The sequence below is a fragment of the Amphiprion ocellaris genome, chromosome 6 (genome assembly GCF_022539595.1).
Source record: "Amphiprion ocellaris isolate individual 3 ecotype Okinawa chromosome 6, ASM2253959v1, whole genome shotgun sequence".
Classification (NCBI taxonomy): Eukaryota; Metazoa; Chordata; class Actinopteri; family Pomacentridae; genus Amphiprion; species Amphiprion ocellaris.
The window spans coordinates 10,169,791-10,187,739 of record NC_072771.1 but is presented as its reverse complement, the minus strand read 5'-3'; the positions used below and the strand labels follow the sequence as shown (position 1 = coordinate 10,187,739).

Sequence of the window (17,949 nt, the reverse complement as noted above, 5' to 3'; positions counted from 1 at the left end):
GAGCATAGAAGACTTCTGCAAAGGATACAGCACAGATACTACCATGAATCCTTGTTCAAAGCTTCTTTGAGAGGCCTCTTCTTTGTTCTGGATGCATTTTAAGAACTGAGACATCCTTCAAGAGGGCACACCAAGATCAATGTTCATGTCACAGGATGAATGGTGGAGGACAGGAGTGACAAAGGAAGATCAAAATGCAGAAGAGCCTGACGTGTCAAGCATGATGATGAAAATACACTGCCTGTCCAAAAAGCCACACTATTATTTTATTGGACTGCCCTTAGCTTTGATTACGGTACACATTTGCTGTGGCATTGTTTTGATAAGCTTCTGCAATGTCACATTTATTAGAGATGCGTTAATTTTTCACCAAGATCTTATATTGATGATGGGAGAGTTGGACCGCTGCACAAAGTCTTCTCCAGCACATCCCAAAGATTCTCAGTGGAGCTGAGGTCTGGACTCTGTGGAGGACAATCCATGTGTGAAAATGATGCTCCCCGAACCACTCATTCACAATGTGAGCCCCACAAATCCTGGCATCGTCATCTTGGAACATACCTGTGCCATCAGGGAAGAAAAACTCCATTGATGGAAAGACCTGGTCATTCAGTATATTCAGGTAGTCAGCTGACCTCATTCTTTGAACATATAACATTCCTGAACCTGACCAACCCCAGATCATAACCCTAACCCCCACAGGCTTGTAGGCACAAGGCATTGATGACTGTATCACTTTATCTGCCTCTCTACTCACCCTGATGTGCCCATCACTTTGGAACAGGGTAAATCTGGACTGTTCAGACCACGACCTTCTTTCATTGCTCCACAGTCCAATCTTCATGCTCCCTAACAAATTGAAGCTTTTTTCCCATTAGCCTCACTGATCAGTGGTTTTCTTAGGGCTACACAGCTGTTTAGTCCCAATCCTTTGAGCTCCCTTCACAATGTGCATGTGTAATTGCTCTTACTTTCACTACTGAACATTGTACCAAGTTGTACCGTTATTTTTTCATGATTTCATTTCACCAAACATTTAAATGCTTGCTAATCACAGTCATTCAGGATTTTTTTCTGACCACATTTCTTCCTGGAAGATGATGGTTCACCAATATCCTTCCAGTTTTTAATAATGCGTTGTATGGTTCTTAACCCAATTTTTGTAGTTTCAGCAGTCTCCTTAGATGTTTTGTTTGCTTGGTGCAGGCCAACAATTTGACCCTTCTGAAACAGATTAGCATCCTTTCCATGACCACAGGATATGTCTTCCAACACAGTTGTTTAAGAAATGAGAAGCTTCTCAGTGTGTTAGTTAAATAACTTGATGCCAGCTGAAACACATTCATCACTGCAGTAATTATCCAGTGGAGGCTCTTACCTATTTGCTTAGTGAAATCCAGGTGGTGACTTTTTGCATTGATTCAGCTTTAACCTCTGCATTATACGTATCAGTGCTTGAAGATAATGTGAGGCCATCTGTCTAAAAGTTGAACCTGAACCTGAAGTAGACTTTCCAACAGGATAATGATTCTCAGCACACTAGCAGAACCTCTACGTATTGGCTCAAAAAAAAAAAAGAAATGGAGGGTTTTGGAATGTCCTCATCAAAGTCCAAATTTCAGGGAACGTACTAGCTTCTAAGGTGTTTCATTGTTTGTGTAGGTCAAAAACGACAGTAATTTTACATGACTGTATGCTATTACACTGCTACTGTGTAGAAGAATGCCTCTGTACATTTTGTTGAATTAACTTACAAGTGAGTTAAAGCAAGAAACAGTATAATTGTTATCTGCATATTTTGTCCCACATCTTCATGGCATAAATCCTAAACTGGAATACCTACATCTATTCATTTTCCATATTTAATGTGGTTTCAAATTTTACTTACAATATAATCTCACAAATGGCAACCATTTAATATAACGTCACATAGATGGGATCCACAGTAAACATGATTTAATATGGAAAATATGAATAAGGACTATGGAACCAGAAAATTAGCTTCTTTTTTTAACTACCTTGAATAGAATCCTATGACTGAAACACTTAAATGTGTTACGGGCTCTAGAAACTTGACTGTGGAGTTGGGATTTTTGCAACACTACGTAGGAACTGTATAATCATGACATGTTAATTAAACTCCATCAGTTCATTTGACATCTACCAAACTCTATCAAATAATGATACACTTGGATTAGTTCTGTTCTTGTCTAGTCATCACAAATGAAACACATGCAACATCTACTTCACTACCAGACAAACAGTGAGGCCAAGTGGTTAGCCATCTTTATTATGAAACAATATTGGGACCAAATCAAATAGCTGTTACATGGTGGTTTTTTTGGCCACTGCAGTCCCTTTCCATGTCCTGACACATCCCCGGACAGCCAGCCCTCTCCCAGCTGCCTTCAAGCTGCTTGTTTCTAGGACCATCTCCAGGAGCTGAGCTTCATTTAAGCTGAGTGCATCCTTCTCCAGCTCCCCCCTCCCCCCAAATCCTGACAAGTTAGGTCCCTTTCAGCTGGGCAGCTGACAGCTGATCTGCAGCTGAAATATGTCTAAGTGTGGTAAAGGGCTTTGTTTCTAACTGGATAGGTGGTAACACTAGGGTAGTCAGCAGTGGGAGAGGGGACATGCATGAAATATTCTAATTCAAACACATTTCCCCCACTTTGTGACCGATTTCATATGTAAAGTGTCAATCAAACGAAAATAATTGAAAAAAGCAAAGGATTACTAAGGAAAAGAAAAATCACAATAGCTTGAATGTATGCAGAAAGTTTTATCAGCATGGTCTGAGAGTGCTACAGATCTGTGCTGCAAAAATCCATCCAATGTTTATTTAAGAAAATATGGGGATAGTGCACTAATTTCGGTTTCAAGGCCTGCAGACTGTAACTGGATATTTGGAGTGGAAACCAATTGTGTTTACTTTGACACTCTAAAAGCCTTATTTTAAGCAAAAACAATTCAGTTCATGTGGCCTAGTGGGTTACAAACTGTGGGGTAGGAGATTTGAGAAGGACTGTTCCATAGAGTACAGTGCAATTCTAGAAGCAGTGGAGGTGAAAAAGGGAAACGTTTCCCTCAGCACACACTTCCAGGTCCTAGCTACAGCTTCTGTCACATTTGTTTCAGGTTAAACGACGATATATGACAGGGCAAATTGGGAAAACAGAGCAATTGGCCAGTTCTTTTCTGCTCTTCAAAAAATAGCACTTCAGAAAAAAAAAAAAAACATTTCTAAGTGACATCTGTTTAAAACAAGATTTTTTTTTATATATAGGGGGGATGCCAACAGAAAATGAACACATCACTGAGTATTTCCATCTAACTCTTCATCTGAACATTGTGTTTCCCTAGCATATCTTTTTTCCATTTTTCACTTTTAGAAAGAGTAGAAAGTTAGAAATGGTCTGGAAATTTATGACTGAGAAGGAGGAAAAGGAGGAAGAGGAAGCTGTCTGATCCACAGAGAGTCCTGGATGGGGAGCAAGGCTGAGGCTGCCGCTGCCTAGCTTCAGCTGGGCGGCTCCAGGGCTGCAAGGAGGGAGAAGTGGTGTGGGGGAGCAAGGAGGAAGGAGAGTAAGCGAGGAAGGTGTTGGGGTGGGGGTAGGATCGTAGCAGATAGGGAAGAGGAAGATCAGTATTTGGTCAGGTAGGTGAGACAGGAGAAGAGGGAGAGAAAGAAACAGAGAGAGGGCAACGCTCTTGTCAGGTGATCAGTCCATTGGCCGCTTTTCGCCGTGTTTCTTTGTAAACTCTTCTGCATTCTTCAAGAATTTTTTACGGTCCTTAGAGTATTCTTCTGCTAGGTCTGCCCTCAGGGGATGTTCTGGCTGCGGGTCATTCACCAGCGCAATGAGGGACTGAATTACTGGAAAACACACAGCCAAAGAAATTCAGTTAGCTACAAACAATGCTTTTCTTATATCAACTACAGCCCTGATTTTCACTCTCACATGGTCACTAGAAAATGCAAACCTGGTAGTAAAGAGCCTGAAAAGATTAAATTAGTTGCAGTACCACATCACTGATCAGCCCATTAAGTACTTCATGGATACAACTGACAATATTGACAACTAACTGCCAAATAAATGTGAGCAGCTGTATTTTTTTGCTCCACTTTATTTTAAGTCTACTGTAATTTAATCAAATCTGACTGGACTCTTGCTAAGCATAGCTACAGCATCAATATAGAACCCATACATGCACTCGTAAGCTGCTTCATTTTTGTTTAAATAGTCATGACACAGAGTGATCTGTGATACTCTCCTAGTAGAGAATTTATGTGCTGAAGAAAAGGTCTGATGACAGAGCTTTGCCTTTTAGCTGCCAGTGCAGTGTTTACATGCCGGGACACCTGGAAACTCAACAGGATCACCAGACAAGAATTATTGTCATATTGTCATGCACTACAGCACATAAATGCACCATTTCTCTACATGAGATCCTCATTGGATAAACATCTGGAAACACTCATAAAGCAAAAAAAGTGGTTGGCATACAATAAGTATCAGACACCACAATATAGTCCACAGATATGAAGATTCAAACAATTGTCTTTGGTGGTAACTACTTTACAATAAGCTTATTGTATGATGCAGCAGTACATCAGGTAAATGCTTTTAGGATAAAAAGCCCACAAAAGTCTTAAAGCTTACTTTATTAATGCAATGATCTTAACATTTCTATTCAAAATATTTTCATTTGCCACAAATGATCACTAAATTTGTTGGTTTTGCTTTCCTGTTTGTGTTAAAATACGGCTCTTTTCCATCTATACATCATATAATATATAACTTACTGCTCATATAACTCGGAACTCTTGGTGCACAATGAAAGCGTATATCACAGATTTACCATCCTAATGAGTCTGGATTACTATCCAGGTATTTGTGCTTAGACAAAAAAAATACTATACAAACACACACAAGTAATCTGTAGTTTAGCACAGTAACAAAGCAACTGATATAATTTCATATTTACAATTCCACCTTTTTTGAAGTAGTGACAGAATTGGTAAATTCAATTTTGAATGATGGACCAATCGCCAGAAAACCATAACACTGAACATAATATCAGAAATTACAGTAACTATCAAACCTGTATCAGGACATTCTGCCGTGCTTAAGGGCTGCAGTGCTTTAACCACATACAGGTCAAAGTATTTATTAGTTCCGTTCAGCAACTAATCAAGTGGGCTGTATGTGTGAATGCGCACCCTGGTCACTAATCCCTAAAAGTAGTGGCGCCAATCTCACTAGGTTGGACCAAGTAACGTATCCATATATAACTTTGAACACGAACAAGTGTGAACTGAGCTGTCACACTTACAGATAAACACACACAAGCAGCAGTATTTAAGATGTGTAACATGATTTAAGGAAATAGTTTTCCCATTATGCCAAAATCCCAAAACACTTTTATCACGCATTTTGCTTTACAATTTCAAATCTATTAGACAATGAAATGAAATATCCATAATAACATCTTACTTTGATAAAAACAGAAACCAACAACCTAATGAATAATGATAATCACCAATAATGAATGTAATTCAAGTTTTTTAATGTTAATGTTAAGAAGAACTGAAGTTTGTTTCTTCCAACTGTTCAGAATTATTCTCTCCAAGTTTGCTGAATATCTGCAGCATCAGACAGCAGCAGGATCCATACCAGCATCAGACAGTTGCACATATTTGCACACTGAACAAAAGAGCAAGGCACTAATTTAAATCGCATAATTATAAATTATCACAGAGAACAGATCAGTCCCGACCAGGTTCCAATGGCACACTGTGTCGGTCTACATTTCTTCACCTCTGACAGGTGAGCTGTCACACATAGAATGACTGCTTAATTTCCAGCCATTTCGGACTAATTATTTTTAGTTTGTAGTTTCATTAATTTGGTAAAAATTCAATGATCCCAACTTCGAGAAAGGACCAATCAGATCTAACAGCAAGCTGTGAACATTTTTTTTTATCTCAGACAGGTGAGCTGGTAAAAATAATAACAGAATATTTGCTGTAGCTTAATGTTTTGTCACATCATGACTTTCCTCAGGCACTGTGGCGGGCATATGTGAATGTAAACACGAGGAACATTAACAGATAACTGGCCTATGTGTGAAAGGGCTTGAATGACAGGATTAATAATTAAAATATTTCTGAAGATCAATCAAAACAGGATTCACAATACAGAAATGTCCAACCTTTGGAAAGCATGTTCATTTATACAGTCAGTATTGGTTAGGACTACCACAAATTAGTGCATCAATGCAGCGTATCATGGATCTGCTTGTGATACTGCTGAGGTGTTACTGAAGTCCAGGTTTCTTTGATAGCGGCATTTAGCTCGCCTGTATTTTTGGGTCACATGTTTCTCATCTTCCTCTTGAAAATACCTCATATGGAGTTCTGATAAGGTGAGTCGGCTGGCCAGTCAAGCACAGTAATTTCATGATCAGTGAACCCTTTGGTTGTAGTTTTGTCACTGAGTCCTGTTGGAAAAGGAGAATGGCATCTCCATAAAGCTTGCCAGCAGATGGAAGTATGAAGTGTTTTAAAATCTCCTGTTGAACGCTGTGTTGATTTTGGTCTTGATAAAAGACAGTGAATCAACACTAGCAGATAAAATGACACCCTAAATCATCACAGACAGTGGAAATTTCAGTCTGGACTTCAAACACCTTGGATTCTGTGACTGTCCACTCTTCATCGAGATTCTAGGACTTTGATTTCCCAATATAATGCAAAATTTACTTTCTTCTTGAAAGGGGACTTTGGACCACTGAGTAACATTCCAGGTCTTTTTCTCCTCAGTCCAGGTAAGACACTTCCAATGTTGTCTCTGGTTCAGGGGTGGCTTGACATTAGGAATGCAACACTTGTACCTCCTTTCTCAAAGACATCTGTATTTGGTTGCTCTTAATGCACCAACACCAGCCTCAGTCCACTGCTGTTGAAGCTCTCCGAAGTTTTTCAATCCAAATTTCTTGACAATCTCTCAAGGCTGTGCACATCTGTTGCTTGTGCAGCTTTTCTTACTACACTTTTCCCTTCCAGTCAACTTTCTAATCAAAATTTAAACAAACAAGGCATGAAATATTTGACTTCATGTGTAAAGAGTAGAAAATGTATAAATGTTTACCTTTTTGAAATAAATTAGAAAAACTCAACTTTTTTTGATATTAGATTTATTTGAAATGCACCTGTATTTGACAAGTGAATCATCTTCCCTTTTCTTAAGGGAAAATGGTGTTGCTCTGTCACTGGGAGGCTTAAGTACTAACAAATACTTCACTACTTTATAAACAGCCAACTGCTGATGTTTTGTTTGCACTATGTACTTAACATTACCTGAGGGAAAACTAGTGGTCACAGAATCTGACCGATCACAGTCAATTCTGGATATGTTCAGTTGTCCAAGCAGTGAAGCTGCAGGAACCCTATTATATTAGGAACCGCTTCATTCAAAATTCAAACGGGGTCACAAAGCTTTGAATATTATCCATCTAATCCGTGTTTTTATATCTTTTACAGTCTTTACACAATCACGCTTTAGGTTTTATGCATTTTTATTTAGAATGGGTGACATTAAACGTGATCAGTTTAAATTTTGACCAGAAATGCTTTGGGGAAAAATTGCACTTAACCTGATCTCCTTTTCACAATTTCTACTGTGGACAATTTATACGTGCCAAATGTAGGCATTTTTGTCCTCTTTCACCCAGCATGAGTCTCACTGCTGTAGGACTTTTTAAAAGTAAAACCCCTAGTTCACAAAGAAAAAAAAAGTTAACAGAATGCATGGAGATACACTACATTATCTAAATAAAAGTTCTGAAATGTTACAAAAAACTTAAAAGGGTTTAAGTTTTATATTTTTCAAAAATAAACACACTGCCTCATGGCTTCCCTCCATGCTAGACTGTCAAAACAAAATCTCCCTGATGTGAAAGGAGCTTAACAGTGCTTCTTTCTGTCTCTTTCTCACACACATATCGATGGCCAAACCATCAATTCCATGGCTCACAAAAAGCACTAGTATTTACAAAGAGTCACCAGGATTCTGTGAAATGTGCTACACTTTCAAAGTAAAAGCTGTTGTTGATGTTAGCAGGAACTGATCATTTTCTATTTACCAATTCCCATTACCATGGGATTTCTGGTTCTTTGATAAATCACCTTAGAGCACAAAGTGTGTCAACCAAAACTCTGATTCACTCACATTATGTTGGACCTCCAAAATTTCAGATGAAAATCAAAAATGGAGTGTCTCTAACTTGTCACTAAATCTGTATAATATACAGTACTTACATGAAAATATACCAGCTTTTTAAAAACACGACTATATCTACATCTATATATATTATCTGTAAACATATTGACTGTCTGTTAGTAAAATCTCTGAATGAAACCACATAGTAACTGTATCACACACTGTATGCATTGCATTGCCACAGGAACCCAACATGTTTTTAGTTGGTGATGCACATGAATATGTTTTTAATGTTTGGTCCTGATTTGTTGACAACTCTATTTACACTGCTAGTACTGCAGCTGATAGAACACAGATTAGAAAATTAATTAGTTGATTAGTATTTGGTACAGAGGATATTCAATCAGTAACATTAATTTCACTTTGATTTGGCCACGAAATAACATGATATCCTGCATTACGGGACAGTGTCAGACCTAAATGCAGTTCCATACAATAAAATGTTTAAATATATTAAGTTTAATAGTTTATGGCATTTAAAGCTTAATAATTTTATTGTAGAGTTGTCAGTTAGAAAGTCCCTGCATTGATCAATAAAATAAACATATTATGCACATTCAACAATTCTCTACCAGCATTTCTGTCTTGCATCGTGTACAGTTGCAATGCTTTTTACCATCATACATTTTTATATTTCTCATTGTTCTCCATTTAAGCAACCTGCTGACTGAAGCAGCTGAACACGATGGTTTTGTTTTGTGCAGAAGAGTCACATGGCGCGTTGAATGCCCACTTTTGTGCGAACGCGCACAGAGTTGAAAGCTGAAAGTTTGAGTCAGTAAAGAAAGCTGATAACCACCTTCTTATTACTTGTTATCTCTGACTGGGGTTTTAGCTTCTGTCAAGACGACTTATACAGAGAAGGCCCAGCTACATTATATTGCCAAAAGTATTTGCTCACCTGCCTTGACTCGCATACGAACGTAAGTGACATCCCATTCCTAATCCATAGGGTTCAATATGACTTCGGTCCACCCTTTGCAGCTATAACAGCTTCAACTCTTCTGGGAAGGCTGTCCACAAGGTTTAGGAGTGTGTTTCTGGGAATTTTTGACCATTCTTCCAGAAGTGCATTTGTGAGGTCACACACTGATGTTGGACCAGAAGGCCTGGCTCTCAGTCTCTGCTCTAATTCATCCCAAAGGTGTTCTATCGGGTTGAGGTCAGGACTCTGTGCAGGCCAGTCAAGTTCATCCACACCAGACTCTGTCATCCATGTCTTTATGGACCTTGCTTTGTGCACTGGTGCACAGTCATGTTGGAAGAGGAAGGGGCCAGCTCCAAACTGTTCCCACAAAGTTGGGAGCATGGAATTGTCCAAAATGTCTTGGTATGCTGAAGCATTCAGAGTTCCTTTCACTGGAACTAAGGGGCCAAGCTCAGCTCCTGAAAAACAACCCCACACCACAATCCCCCCTCCACCAAACTTTACACTTGGCACAATGCAGTCCGACAAGTATGGTTCTCCTGGCAACCGCCAAACCCAGACTCGTCCATCAGATTGCCAGATGGAGAAGCGCGATTCGTCACTCCAGAGAAGGCGTCTCCACTGCTCTAGAGTCCAGTGGCGGCGTGCTTTACACCACTGCATCCGACGCCTTGCATTGCACTTGGTGATGTACGGCTTGGATGCAGCTGCTCGGCCATGGAAACCCATTCCATGAAGCTCTCTGCTGAAGCACTGTTCTTGAGCTAATCTGAAGACCACATGAAGTTTGAAGGTCTGTAGCAATTGACTCTGCAGAAAGTTGTCGACCTCTTGGTACTATGCACCTCAGCATCCGCTGACCCCGCTCCGTCAGTTTACATGGCCTACCACTTGGTGGCTGAGTTGCTGTCGTTCCCACACACTTCCACTTTCTTATAATACAGCTGACAGTTGACTGCGGAATATTTAGGAGCGAGGAAATGTCACGACTGGATTTGTTGCACAGGTGGCATCCTATCACAGTTCCACGCTGGAATTCACTGAGCTCCTGAGAGCAACCCATTCTTTCACAAATGTTTGTAAAAGCAGTCTGCATGCCTAGGTGCTTGATTTTATACACCTGTGGCCATGGAAGTGATTGGAACACCTGATTCTGATTATTTGGACGGGTGAGCAAATACTTTTGGCAATATAGTGTATTTCTAACTTGCTCCTTGGTATGGTCCTCAGGACAGCGCTGTCTATTCCTCTAGTCTCGGCAGAGCGCTGCAGAATGCTTTCTCTTCAGGTGTTAGTGCAGCAGTTGTACGAGTGTGATCAGCTATTTCCAGTTTGCAGTGCTTACAGAGCAACACACTACTATTCTCCATCTAAATACTCTCAAACTTTAAATGATCACTGCAAAAACTTTATGTGCAGCTTGTTCTTCTGGCGAATCCATGCTTTGACAAGGCGTTGTCATTTTTGTGACACACTATTGCCTCAGTTTGCCCCAGTCCTACTATAGTAAAAGACTGCGGTTAAATGTTTGTTTCTTAATATTTCTTGAAAATCACTCATCCAAATGACTACAAACTGGACACTGCACTTCCTTGACTTCTCATTATTACACAAACCACATTTGGAGCTGATCAAATAGAGGAAAGCAAATAACAGGCAGACATACAGTACCAGTCAAAAGTTTGGACACACCTTCTCATTCAATGGTTTCATTTATTTTAATTACGTTCTACATTGTAGATTTGTGTGGAAGACATCAAAACTATCGGAAGAACACATACGAAATTATGTCAAACAAAAAAGCGTGAAAGTAGAACATGTTTCATGCTCATTTTGAATAAATCAGATTCTTTAAAGTAGCCCCATTTGCTTTGATGACAGCTTTGCACACTCTTGGCATTCTCTCAATCTGTTTCATGAGGTAGTCTCCCGGAATGGTTTTCCAACAGGCTTGAAGGACTTCTCAGAGATGCTGAGCACATGTCAGCTGCTTTTCCTTCACTCTGGAGTCCATCTCATCCCAAACCATCTCAGTTGGGTTTAGGTTTGGTGATTATGTCAGCCAGGTCATCTGACACAGCACTATATCACTTTCCTTCTTGGTCAAATAGCCCTTACACAGCCTAGAGGTGTGTTTGGGGTCATTGTCTTGTTGAAAAACAAATGATGGTCCCAGTATGCGCAAACCAGATGTGATGGTGCTGCAGGATGCTGTGGTAGCTATGCTGGTTCAGTGCGTCTTCAATTTTGAATAAATCAACAGTGTCACCAGCAAAGCACCCCCACACCATCACACCTCTTCCACCATGCTTCACGGTTGGAACCACACATGCAGAAACCATCAGCTCACCTTCTCTGGTCTCACAACAACACAGCAGTTGGAATCAAAAATCTCAAATTTGGACTCATCAGATCAAAGAACAGATCAGATTTCCACTGGTCTGCTGTTCATTCCTTGTGTTTCTTGGCCTAAACAATTCTCTTCTTGTTGTTGCTCATCCTCAACAGTGGCTTCTTTGCGCCATGAAGACCTGATTCGTGCCGTCTCCTATGGACAGTTGATGTTGAGATTGGTCACCTACTTGAACTCTGTGAAGAACTTATGTGGGCTCTAATCTGAGGTGCTGTTAATGTGTTTCATTTCATTAACTGCATCTGACGGAACTGGTGACATGAATAAAGTTCTTCCTCCAGCTCCCTCTGTCCAACATTGTAGTCAGAAGTTCTATGCCTTCCAGACCAATGTCTTCTTCTAGCACCTTCCTTAATGTTGCGCTAAGACTGCTATGTGGAAATACACGAAATTGTGTTTTCAGAGGCTGGTTAATCTAATGAATTCCCTGCAGCAGAGGTAGCTCTTGGTCTTCCTTTCCTGGGGCGGTCCTCATGTGAGCCAGTTTCATTGTAGTGCTTGATGGTTTTTGCGACTGCACTTGAGGATACATTCAAAGTTCTTGAAATTTTCCAGATTGATTGACCTTTGTGTCTTAAAGTAATGATGGACCATCGTTTCTCTTTACTGAGTTGTGATTCTTGCCATACTATGGATGACAACAGTAGTCAAACAGGGCTATCCACTGTGTACTAACCCTACCTCTGCACAACACAACTGATGGTCTCAAACACATTAAGAACGCAGGTCATTCCACAAATTGACTCTTGACAAGGCACAGCTGTTAATTCAAAACCAGTCCAGGAGACTAAGTCATGAAGCTGATAGAGAATGCCAAGAGTAAGCAAAGCTGTCCTCAAAGCAAATGGAGGCTACCTAAAAGAATTGAAAATATAAAACATATTCTGATTTAACACTTTTTGTTTACTACATAACTCCATATGTGTTCTTCATAGTTTTGATGTCTTCAGTATTAATCTACAATGTAGAGAATAATTAAAATAAATAAAAAACACTGAATGAGAAAGTGTGTCCAAACTTTTGACTGGAACTGTCCACATACAGGGATTCTTTGATTTCATAGAGAGATCTCTGTCCAATGAGTTGTCTGAATTACAGAAAAAACATTTCTTATCAGTCAGTATGTTACGAGAGAGAAGACAGACAGTCCTCTGTGGAGTCTCATCTGGTTAAACCTCTACCCTTCCCCTCGCTAATCTCTCCTGTCAGCCCTATACAGCCTAACACACAACTGTCCACCCATAGAAGGAACATACATTTTCAAGTTTGGACTTTGTTACCCTACAATGATTCCCAATGGTTCAGTGTAGGGACGGACTGATAATCAGCCCAACCATTTATTTGGCATTTTTAAGTTTTTCAATGCGCTGCTTCAGCTCTGATTTAACCAGCTCTCTTTCTGTATTCATTCTGTGGTCTCAAGCAATGTCCCACCTGCAGGACTTTCTTAATCGGTGGTACATGTTACGAGTTACAACCAATCACTGAAAGAGACTGATTACAGAACAGAACTGACGAGCATATTTGCTGAGCAGAGAAGCTCCAGTAAATTAGTACAGCATTAGTCCAGTATTAGTTTTCGAATGGCTGGTTTCCTGTTATCACGTGCTGTTAACACATAACAATGAACGAATATATGTACAAATTCAGTAACGGTAATCCCTATAGATAAAAATAATAATTATGAACAATAGGTAGTCTGCTATGATATGCTGTTAATAAATAATTCTTAATGTTTAATGGTTCCAAATATTGGTTATCGGTCTCTTTCAATCGCCAGTAATTGATATCAACATCACCCCTGAAAAGAAAACAAATCATTTCAGTCGATCCCTAGCTCAGTGTCACACATAAACCCAATGTTAAAAACAGCTCGTTCATAATGCAAGATATCTGTTGGGACTATATGTATTGGGGGCAGCTCAGAAATAACAAAAACTGAAAGCATTTGAAATTTTAACAATAACAACTAGTATGGAGTACAGCAATCAAACGGTTTCACATAATATAATTTGCCAATTAATGTTGTCAAAATGTGTGGTAACTTAAAATACAGTCTGTGATATCTTATTCTATTGTGCAAATCTGGGGCAAATCTATGCCGTATTTCCTCTCCTCACAGTGATGGCTGTCCTGAGATCGAAACTTACCGAGAAAGTGATGTTCTAAATAAAGACCTGCCTTGATGACAGAACTGACAGATTGCATTCACATTTCCATTGTGACATAAAAGAGCATGGTGAAGTGTAAATGCAAAAGACTGAGGGCTTTTTGTATTTGAACACTGTCCACAGTACAGCAGGTTAAGCCTTGACAAAGTGAAATGTCAATTTGCATTTTTAGTTGTTTTTTTACTCCAATAACACACGTGGAAAATTGTAACGCTACTGTGGAAAAACATTTTCATTTTCTAGTTGAATTTGTCATTTTAGCAAAGCCAGTTCTAAGTGTAAGCTTTATTTATACTTGCTGAGATGAAGATCTTATACTAGCACATTAAAAACAAATGTGAAAAATTTTAAACAAAAAACTGTTTACTCCATAAAGTAAGATACTGACAGGGATATTAATTTATTTACTTAGCACTTTTATCCAACAATTTCACTGTGCTTTGTGTATGCATGGACAAATCAAGTAAGATTGAACACAAAAAATTATCATGTAGCTTTGGTATACTGAGTGGACCTCTCCATACCAGTAATACACCCACCTTGGTCAGTTTTGGTGGCAGGCTTCCAGTTCTCTGCACTGATCACAGGCAAGCACACCTGTCCCTTTTCATCAATGTTGGGGTGATAGATCTTTGTCTTGAATGTAATCTTGGGAGGCTTGAAAGGGTACTCGGTGGGGAAAATGATTTCAATCCTGAACGCACCTTTGTCATAAGGAGGGTTGTCCTAAAAGTACATGAAGCAGGTTAAAAAAAGTAAACTGTGGGCCGATATTTCGGAGATACATGCATATTTTAGAGGAGTCAAAAAAGAGGTGCTACTTACAGGAACAATGAGCCCTTGCCATGACAATAGGTTTGATTCCTCAACTTGGATGTTTCTGAAGTTTTTCATTCCAGACTTGCGAATCTCGTCAAGTTCCTGAGAGACAAAGCATACAGTGGATTAAGGCTGAGCTGATAAACAATGCTATCATTCATTGCTAAAGAGCGACAGTAATCACAATGCTAAGTCAAACAGACCCAGCAGGCTTGGACTCCATAAGAGTAGTAATGTATGCTGCTATATTTAAAGTTTGCAAAGGAATCTTATCAATACTGTAAAAAGTGTATATATGCTGCATTTTATAGGGCTTTTCACACGGATATGGAAAAGCCAGCCAGAGGAAAAAAGTAGCCAGCTCTGGTGTCCAGTAGCATTCACCCCCTCAAGAAAACGTCTGGCATTGAAAGTTGAATTTGGTGGCATCTGGCACATTACAATGTCCCTACTCTATCTGATCTAATTTATTGCAGATTTGAACCCTGACAGTAAACATGTAGTGAATTATTGCAAAGGAGAATACATTTCTTGTGCAGTTAGGCCCACACACTGATTGAGTGTAGCATGTGTCAAATCTGGGGTCACAGAGGATTAGTTATTCAGTTAAAAATTCTTGAAGAGGGGTGAGGTCATGTTGATTGTTGCATGGTTTCCAGCAGCACAATAAAATGCCATAACTTCAGAAATAATGTAGCTAAAGTTGTGATATTTTGCAGGGTCACTGATATGTACATATGATCTTCAATATTACAACCCTGCTTTGACCAAAATAATACAAACCAGTTATACGACAGTGTAAATTTGTTTTTTAAAAATATGTAAATGTTTCTGTCTACTCCAATACTCCACCAACCATACAACCTCTATTTGTCTGGTTGATTTTTTTTCCCATGTGATTAGCACCAATATGATCTTTATATATGTAAAGTATGGTGCCAGTCAGAGGCGTATTTTATGAGAAAAGAATGATTAAAATTATGTTTTTGCATTTATGGTCAATATTTAAGCATGCATTGAGCAGGTAAGATAGGTGAAACTGCTCCGAAAGTGGTCCCACCTGGATGACTTACATAATATTGTTACTGGGCAAAAAGAAAAATCTTGGTTTACAGTGCTTGAAATCATTTTATGAAAAGTGGTATCATAAGCAATCAGGTGCATGTTCAGATAGATTTATTATATGCTTGTGATACAAGTCACATATTCCTTGATACAATGCCCAGCGTGAATGAAACAGTGGTTTACAATTTACATCATACTGTACACATGTACATTAAACAATGTTCAAGGTGTGTCTTTGATGTTTTGGTGTAATCCAGGTTGTGGCAAGATTCACCACAAATGAGGTTATCACCAATAGAACATGTTCATAGAATTTCCTCAGCTGGAGTCATTTTGCCTAATGACAGTTCATCAAATTTACACCAAGATTATATGACATCAGCATCTTTTGGAATACCTAGGAAAAAGCATCCATATGGTTAACAACATGGGCATCAATATTGCATAAAGAGGCAGTGAACCGGGAAACCCATTTTCCACATGTAACTGGGCATGAACTACTTTAAAATAGGGATTTAGTGTTACATCAGTACACCATGTATTATTGCTCCCAACCTCCCCAACACAATATCTTTATATGACTAAGTCTTTGCTAACAAGGTTTTTAATGCATTAAAATACATAATGATAAAGACATTAAAACAAGAAAAAGTATATATGTCTGACATACATCACCTATCATAACTGCTCAATGCATGTTCTGTAACCAAAAATATGAAAATTTTACATGTTTTGCTTAATAATATACATATGCACAGAAAAAAACAACTGACAAATGTGAGATGGTCAAGTGTAAACTTTTAACATTTGGAGTTTAAAAACAGATAGATAGATAGATAGATAGATAGATAGATAGATAGATAGATAGATAGATAGATAGATAGATAGATAGATAGATAGATAGATAGATAGATAGATAGATAGATAGATAGATAGATAGATAGAAAGAACAGTACACTAATGTCACGTTGCTCCACATGGCAGAAGCACTTGCCACTTGGACAAAATAAGCCATGAGAAGTACTGCTTCTGAAGGGTCCTTAACACTTTAGAGTCAAGACTTCAACATTTTCTTCAATTTAATTATCTTTAAGTGGTTATGCAAAACAGGAGGACAAATGACGTATTTTCTCGTATGTTTTTCACTTAACCCGAACGCTTCCTCGTTTCGTGAATGGCAGATTCTCGCTGTCTTGTACAATTTGAAAACATTGAAAATGTAAAGTAGCTATGCTTTGGGATGTCAAATAAGGCATATGAATGCTGTATACTTGTAAGCAAGTTAAAAAGTGTCAGTTTTGAGCCACTTTCTGCTGGTCCTAGTTAGTTTAACTTCGTCATGAACAGATACTAGGGATCAGATAATGTTACAGGCCATATTCACTGTCCGTCGGTCTTCGTGCTTTCAGTTTTGTATCGTCGAAGCTAACCGCGGTAACTGGTACATCGACTTAACCACGGAAATACGTAAAAAAAACAATCATCGTAACTGGTGGATTTAATAGTATAGTCATTTAACTGGAATGCGGGTACGGGGATTGAAAGAGATAGAAACAACCTCACTTTAATCACATTCAAAAAAATTGAACACTGGTTAACGCATACCTTGCGCAATGTGCTACTGCCACTTTACAATACCAAACTGTCATGTACTGCCTGTCGCTTCCTCGTGACAGGACTGGGGAATGTTAACGGTAGATTTACACAAAGTTCACCCCCACCCATTCCCTAATGACGAACCGCAAAACCTGGCTAACCGTGGCTTTAGCAGACTCACTGCTGGCTAGCTGAAACGCAGCAAAGATCTGGGGATAGCAATGTAGCCGATTAGCAAGCGGCTTATACTAGGGAAACGCACACACCGTCTAGCGTTGGCTACATTAAGCTCACTCCCTCAGTCACACAACCCATATCTGTCTGACGTCCAAAGCCGGTTAGAAAATGTAACATGAGTTCCTCAGTCGTCGTCGGAGGGTTGACTGTGGACTCTCCGGCCTAATTTGCCGGTGCCCCGCTGCCGAACGTTCATATCTGGTCAGCTAGGTGTCAAGTGGTGATCGCTTTTTTATTTACAGTCAAAAACCGCCATTAATTGTGCATTCACACAGCCAGATTTCTTATATGACCTTAGACAAACGGCGAACCCATCCACGAGCAACCAGTGCATTAAAATTTTTGTACAAATAACGGGATCGGGAGATTTACCTTGGCCAGCCTCCTGCTCGCCGCCATCTTGAAACTACTGTGTGTATTCCCAGAATACACAGC

At 39.3% G+C, this 17,949-nt stretch overlaps 1 protein-coding gene across 1 annotated transcript; it reads right to left on the bottom strand.

The window, feature by feature from the left end:
• Window positions 1–2,269: 2,269 nt before the first annotated feature.
• On the bottom strand, window positions 2,270–17,949 carry ube2l3b (ubiquitin-conjugating enzyme E2L 3b). The gene is made up of 4 exons (XM_023265150.3): window positions 17,887–17,949; window positions 14,623–14,718; window positions 14,337–14,523; window positions 2,270–3,877 (listed from the first exon to the last, which is right to left on the bottom strand). Exons 1-4 carry the CDS (start codon window positions 17,911–17,913, stop codon window positions 3,723–3,725), a joined length of 465 nt encoding a protein of 154 aa, XP_023120918.3. The 5' UTR covers window positions 17,914–17,949; the 3' UTR covers window positions 2,270–3,722.